The sequence below is a fragment of the Echinops telfairi genome, unplaced genomic scaffold (assembly GCF_000313985.2).
Source record: "Echinops telfairi isolate 266 unplaced genomic scaffold, ASM31398v2 ScPeMD7_7407;HRSCAF=8445, whole genome shotgun sequence".
Classification (NCBI taxonomy): Eukaryota; Metazoa; Chordata; class Mammalia; order Afrosoricida; family Tenrecidae; genus Echinops; species Echinops telfairi.
Genome location: NW_022111307.1, coordinates 8449503 through 8456871, shown reverse-complemented (window position 1 = coordinate 8456871; position 7369 = coordinate 8449503). Strand labels below are relative to the sequence as shown.

The following is a 7369-nucleotide window of genomic DNA, read 5'->3' as shown; positions in this document are numbered from 1 at the left end:
CCCCGCCCAGGGGCCATGCCTTAAAACGGACATCTTCCCACTCTGCCTGCCCCCACCAAACACACATGGCAATTGCCAAACAGAGCGGGAGCTGCTTCAGAGGGGCAATGGTCAACACGGGAGGGAGGGAAGGAAGGACCCCAGACACTGACCTGGATGGCATACGCCATGGCGAGGCCCGCATAGGCTGGGGGGATCTGCCCGTGCATGAGGACAACCATCAGCCCCGTGGTGGTGATCAGCGCGATGCTCATCAGATCCAGCCGCACGGCCAGCCATCTCATCGCACACGTGAACAGGAATAACGGGGCCTGGTTGTCATCCAGGAGCTCCTGGTACCTGTGAGGATGACAGACAGCTGGCCGATTGGCAAATGCGGTAGGTCCTACACGAGCCTGGCCTGTGGAGGAGACGCTGAGGAGCTTCCTGCTTCTGCCTGGGAGAGTGACTTGGGAACATTAGGAGGGCAGGAGGTCCAGGCTTTTCTCGGGGTGCGAGTCTTTCTCGTTTCACTTTCAGAGACACAAGCTGAAGGGTAAAATATTCCACTGAACGACGCGAAGGGAGGATGGCAAAGACCATGGAAGGATGCTTGTGCTCAGCTTAGCAGATGGCGGAGGTCAGAAGTTATTTCCCCGAAAAAAGAGAGAAGTCAGAGAGGCAAACGGCAGAAATGGTCCCACCGAAATCAACCAGACACCCCGCTATTCAGTCAGTTCTGACTCACTGCCACCCTCTAGGACAGGGGGAAGTGTCCATGTGGGTTCCCAAGGCTGTCATGTTATGGGACTCGTAAGCCTCGCCTTTCTCTCCTGGAGTGGCTGATAGTTCTGAACTGCTGACCTCTTGGTTAGCCGCCCAACACACAACCACTGTGCCTCAGGTGGCACAGGAGAAATCTGAAAGTTCTGCAGACAAATGGTGCCTGCTTCCTGGGTGGTGAGCTCAATCAGAGCAAGAGAGGTTTAACAACTCCTGCCACTGAAGGAGCAAGGAGCCTGGTGGCACAGTGGTGATGTGCTCAGTCGGTTGGTAACCAGAGGGTCAGCAGCTTGAAACCACCAGCCGCTCCGTGGGAGAAAGACGCTTTCTACTCCATGAAGAATTACAGTCTTGGAAACCCACAGGGGCAGTTCTACTCTCATCCTACAGCAGGGTCTCTATGAGCCGGCACTGACGCGATGGCTGGGAGCTTGAGTCCCGGCGTACTGGAGGAGCCAGGCAAGAGGGGGAGCTCCTGAGAAGGAGACCCACTGTCACAGGGTCCTAGAGGGCAGCCCAGACCCACCGGAGGCTCAGGGTGCCTGCCACACACCGTTCCAGAGCAGGAAATCTTGCCAATCAAGTGCCTCTTGCTAAAACAAAACTAGACCACCCCCACACATAAAACCCCACATTCAGTGATCTCACCCCCCCAGTTAACAGTGGGTTCCTATCCTGCCGCAGCACAAGACACACGCTCAGTGCAGTTCTTCTGAAAGTGAGACTGTTTTCCCCAGTTGCTTGACATTTTCTGAAAAACCAAGTTTGTGTTTTTGGCCACTTTCGTCTACATTGTCTTTTCAAATTAATCAATTGATTTTTGGAAGGGGTAATATATGCACAGAAGTTTTTAAAAAAACATAAAGACTTTATCAAGAAAGTCTGTCTTTCTTTCATCCACCTTTGAGCCACTCAGTCTCCCTCTTTCAAGAGATCATTCTCAGTCAGTTCCTCTCGATCCCTGTCAGAGCTCGCATAAAGGTGAGACGCGAGATGCACTTCACTGGCAGAGTACCACGTCCATGTGGCTGTACTGTGCTTGTACACTACTGGGTCACAGAGCTGACGTCTGTGGGCAGTCTCTGGGCCTTTTTGTGTTTTCAAAGTGACATCTTTTTTGTTTGTTTTTAAACACGTTAAAGACGTCTTTTACAGATTTTCCTATACTATGGTTTATGTAAACAGTTAAAGGGCATCTGGGTTACTCTCATTCCCTTGCTCCTTAAGGACTAGCTATGTATGTACGCTTTTCAAATAAACAACTTTTAACGGCTAAAAAAAATGCCGGGCTAATGTCAAGGATTACCTTTGACTATTAAAAAAAAAAAAAAAAGCAAACAAAGCCACTCAAGATTGACAACATGGATTCCAAACCCGTGTTTAAGAAGGAAGTCCTAGCAGTACTAACGCACATTAGTCAGAGACCATACCTGCCTCAAGACACTAAGGCACTAGTGACCTCTGAAGAGCTCTTTACTACATGCCTGAGGTGCTGCTGGCTCCCCTTGCAGCCCTCTTCCCCGCTCCCCGCTCCAACACTGACCTGTGGAGAAACTCCTGCCCCTTGTCGTAGGCATGGATGGTGGCAAGGCCCTGGATGCTGGAGGTGATGTGCGAGAGGAAAGGGGACTGCGTGATATTGTCCAGACGCTTCAGTTCTCGAATGAAAACCCTGGAGAGCAAACCAGTCTTGTCTCAGAGCGCTCGATCAGCACCTCGGGCTTCACCCTCGTCCCAGGAGACAGGAAGACACCCTGCTTACCTGGAGACAATGTGGAGCACTGCAAAGAGGAGGAGGAGGGGTCCCACTGCCACGAGTAACCACGGGAAGACACTGGCAATCATCCCGACACAGAAGACAACGAAGATGACGTTTTGGATGAACATCTCGGCCTGGAACGGCAGGCGCACGTCGACTGGAGGGCCACAAGGAGAGGGTCAGGTCAGGGGCTCAGACAAGGAACATGGCGCCCAAAATGAACGCCAACAGGCAGGGGCTCCACTCTGGCCACTGTCAATGAACATTTGGATCAAGGACTCCATAGGAAAAAGCCTGCGCGGGAATCCAGAAGTTCAAATTCTAATGGAAGTCAGACTTTCTGGAACCACTGAAGACAGAGGACCCCTGAAAATATTGCTGAGAGAAGCAATAAACACTCCCTGAAGCCCTCTTCAAACCAGTGTGTAGCTTAGTTCGTAAAGCAGATCTGCCCTGAGCACTGAGCGCTTTAAAGAACTATGTTTATGGAAGCCTTGGTGGCGTCGTGAGTTAAGCATTGGACTGCTACACCAAAAGGTCAGCAGTTTGAACCCACAATGATGTTCCCTGCTCCCATAACTACTTAAAGTCTTAGTCGGACACAACAGGGGCAGGTCTGCTCGATCCTAAAGGGCTGCTATGAGTCAGAATCAACTCAACAGCAGAGAATTTGAAAAAAAAATTTTTTTGTAACTCTATGGGATCAAAAGGACAACAGCAAATTAAGAGATTAAATAAGAAGATAAGGGCACAGTGACTGCATGTTAATGGAGTGACAGGGGTCACAACCTCAGCAATGTCATCAATGTTACGTAACTGTACATGTAGAAATGTTGAACTGGGGTATGACCAGGTGTGTATATTTTCAACAGCAATAAAAAATACGGAGAGAGAGAGATTGACTCTTATTCCCATACCATCTCTACCCTCACTCTCCGGGCACCCTCTTTAAACACCTTCTTTTACAAAGTAGCGTGTGCCTGCTGTACAGTATTTGGGAAATTAGTGCACAAGAAAGAAAACAGGAACCATCTATATGTTTACTGATCTCAACAAACTGATTCAAGACATTGCTCTTCATGGAAATCTTTAAACAGATCCAGACATTGAAAAGGGAGGAACCCTCATCACTTAACCCTTTTTCATTATCTCTTTTTGGTCATCTGCACCCCCCCACCCTATTTGCACACACACCCTTATTTATACATTATAGATAGATTCTGGCTAGAGTATTTTCATGCAAACCCAAGACATGCTGATTACATTTTAAAAAATCTTTTAAAATAAGTTTTCTTTTTAAAGAGTTTTCCATATTTTTGAAAATTGTGCAGACAATACTGAGTCCCTGTACAACTCCCCTGCCCTCTTATACTGCTTCTCCTTATTTACACCTGGGCCTTCCTGTGGGAGCTGTTACAAATGAACCAGCACTGATACATTACTAACTCAAGGTCCCAGTTATTAAGGTGGGTGCTTTGTGTTGTACAGGCCTGTGGGTTGTGACAAATGTTTCTTGTCCACCGTCTGCCACCAGTGTCCTCCAGAACAGCCTTCTCTTTGCTGTCCCTCCCTCCCCAAAACCTCTGGCAGCTACCCGTGGTTTCACGGTTTCTGTTGTCCGGTGTTTTCCGGGATGTCCTGTGGCTGGAACCACCGTGCTTGGAGCTTTTCAGATGGACTCCTTTCACTCAGTAACAAGGATATAAGGGTCCTCCGTGTCCTTCTGTGTCTCCGTGGTTCATTTTTCTCTCCTTACTGAATCAAGCACCGGGTATGGAGCCACCAATCTGTCCTCTCACCTACTGAAGGACATCTTAGTCCCTTCCAATTTTTGGCAACCATGAATCAGACTGCTAGAAAAACCTCAAGTACTAGTGTTTATATGGGTGGTGTGTTTTCGTTTCATTTGGGTAAACACCACGCCATTGGTTTTATAATCACCTACCCACGTCTGCCTCCTCTGAAGGCTGCACAGTGCCCTTGCTAAATCATCAGCTCTGCCATGACACAGATGGGCTCAATGCCCAGCTCTGTTACCTAATAGCTATGTGATCTTAGGCAAGTTACTTAACCTCCCTAGACATCAGTGTCCTCATTCATTCAGTGGCTGAAACAATGCCCATTTCGTACGGCCACGGGGAGGATTAGGATATTGGGTGCAAACGCTCAGCAGGGCGCTTGCAACACACTAAGCCTGGAACAGATGTCAGGTGGCAATACTTGAAATCTGGGTCGTGGGGAATATGTATGTTCGGGGGCCTGGCAGTGCCCAGGCAGCATCAGGGACCCACAGAACCTGCCAGAGTTGTGGGCCTGGGAACCAGGGCACCACCTAAAGCAACTACGTGTGGGGGAACACCAGGGCCCCTCTCCCCAATGCCCCATAACCCCATCCTCCCCATCTTGTTTGCAGGCCCAGTAACACTGAACAGAAACGTCATGCAAGGCGGAAAAACTCAGGCTCTCTGCCAAAATGCAAGTTGAAGCAGAGACCAGGCCCAAGCTGAAAAGCCCCTGCTGAGAAAAGGGGCTGCCAGAGAGGGGCTCTCGGCCTCTAAGCACTGATGACGGTCTGCAAGCTGGGGGAAAGCCCTTGGAATGCGGAGGAGGGTCCAGGAGCTCCAGATCACGACACCAGGAGAGTGGCAAGTACCTTCATCCATGTCTTTGGAAAACCTGTTGAGGATTCTCCCCGTGGGGGTAGTGTCAAAAAACTTCATAGGGCTGCGAAGAATCTTCCGGAAGAGCTCATCGTGGAGACGGGAAGAGGCCCGCAGTGTGCCCTGAGGAACAGAACACACGGGGATCAGGCCAGCGACCTGGTTCTTCCCCTGCAGGACACCCCCAGAGCTCACAATACATCCCCACTGGGAGGGAGGTGGCGGACCGGGGAGTCTGACACATGGGATACAGGTCATCTCCGGGATGGCCTGATACAGGACAAGCCCCGGAGAATGCCTGTCACAGGACGGAGCCCGGCAGTCACCAGGGCAAGGGGAACCAGGGCCTGCCCACCACATACCTTCACGAAGGCCACCCCTCGCACGGCCTTCAGGAGCAGCATGGCAGCCATGGAGAGGGCGTAGATGCTGGCGTAGTAGTGCATGAGAGGGTTGTCCTTCATGCTGTCACTCACCACGGTCCTGTTCCCGACTAGGGTCACCGTGACGTTCTGTGGGTAGGGCATGGTGAGACCAGGCTCCCGGGGCTGACCGCAGCCTCCACTCGCCCCACGGGTTTCAGGACAGTGCCCCGGGACTTGGCTGCGGTAACCACGGGGCAGGCTCTGCCACCTCCTCCCCGCTTTCTCTCCAGCCTGTGGAGGCCCCATTGGCAAGGAGCTCCGCTGCCCCAGCAGTGGGCCACGGTCCCGAATCTTTGGTCATTGTTCCTTCTGTTTGAAACCTAGAGGTAGATTTTGTTTGGTTTGGAGTTACAGTTCCACTTAGGGTTAGGGCTTGCGTTAGCATGAGAACCAGCCTAGGCCTAGTGGTAGGGTTACGGTTAGCTCTAGGCCTGGGGCTTGGAGAGGATCCGGAGAGACGCCCACATGCCCCGACAAGTGATTTCCCCATGACGGGAAGCCTTACCCCACTTCCTTGCTTGATCCAGTAACTCAGCCACCAGGTGCTGAAGGCAGTGCTCCCCACATTCAGTACAAAAAGGGATATGATGACCAGGAAGGCCAAGGGGCCGCCTGCAGCCTGGATGTAGGCGCCATAGACAGACCAGGGCAGTGAGCCCCGCCCCTTCTCCTCGGCCTGCACCAGCTGCCCTAGGGAGCGGACAGAAACTTGAACTCAGCAGGTAAGGGCTACTCTGCCCAGAGCCAGCCGCCCAGAGGGCAGCAGACGCAGAGAGCCTGTCGCTGCCCCGCACAAGGCTCTACACCTTCCATCAGAAGCCCTTTAGTGCTTACTGAGCTCCAGCAACCAGGCCCAGGAGGAGGGCCCGGAGCAGGAGAACAGTCCCTGCCGGGCAGACAGATAGACACTCCCTCTCACAAACGAGATGGGTTACACGCAATGCAATGACAAGAATCCTCTTCAAGGCAGCTGGGGGACACCCAGGAGGGGCAGTGCAGCGCCACGAGAGGGAGGTTTCCTGAGCAGTCCACACTGCACCAGGAAAGACACTTCAGAGCCAAGCCCCACTGCCACTGAGTCGATTCCAACACATGGCTTCTGAAACTGTCTTTAAGGGCTCCCTCAGGGTGACTGGTAGGTTTTAACCACCGACCCTCTGTGAGCTGCCCGTGCTCACCCGCAGCACTACCAGGCAAGACCATGACCGTGAGCGGAGGCAGGGCACGGAAGGTCTGGATCGTGAACACAGCACAGAGCACTAAACTTCCCAGGAGCTCGGGGATTAGCAAGCGATATGGGGAATGAGCAGGCTTTGGGCAGAAGGCAAGCTCGGGTACGTGGTCAGGCACCTAGGGGTGTCTTGAGCACTGTGATTCCACCCCTCAGCAGGGGAGAGACCCACGGAGACCCGGCTTTGAGACCGGGAAGGCTTTCAGGCTAGGGCGAGTGGGGCTGCCTGTTTCGGCCTGCTCTCTTGGCGGTGCGCAGGACTGGCTCACAGAGCCGCCAGGCAGAGGCCCTGACAGGGGAAGGTGGGAAGACATGGTGAGGGGTCTCCCTGGGGGCCCGGTGGTGCTGCCGCCGCACAGGGAGCCTCTGCGTGGTGCAGTGGTGAAAGGCCAACGGTTCGCAGCCACCAGCTGCTGGAGACGAGGAAGCTGAGGCTGTCTGGCCTGCTTCTATGGAGAGGACAGCTTGGAGCTCTGTGGGGGCAGCGCTACTGTTCTGCAGCGTTGCTGTGAGTTGGAATCGGCTTGTTTTT

At 52.7% G+C, this 7369-nt stretch overlaps 1 protein-coding gene across 3 annotated transcripts in view; it reads right to left on the bottom strand.

Moving 5' to 3' along the window:
- The window catches only part of ABCC5 (ATP binding cassette subfamily C member 5), a 76598-nt gene that overhangs the window by 18841 nt on the left and 50388 nt on the right, over positions 1 to 7369 (bottom strand). For all 3 annotated transcript variants that reach the window (XM_004713450.2, XM_045296441.1, XM_045296440.1), the window contains exons 18-23: positions 6112 to 6296; positions 5544 to 5693; positions 5175 to 5304; positions 2525 to 2678; positions 2306 to 2434; positions 153 to 339 (exon numbers count right to left, since the gene is read on the bottom strand). In XM_004713450.2, the coding sequence (XP_004713507.1) occupies positions 153 to 339; positions 2306 to 2434; positions 2525 to 2678; positions 5175 to 5304; positions 5544 to 5693; positions 6112 to 6296 (935 nt within the window). The remainder of the gene's footprint in view (positions 1 to 152; positions 340 to 2305; positions 2435 to 2524; positions 2679 to 5174; positions 5305 to 5543; positions 5694 to 6111; positions 6297 to 7369) is intronic.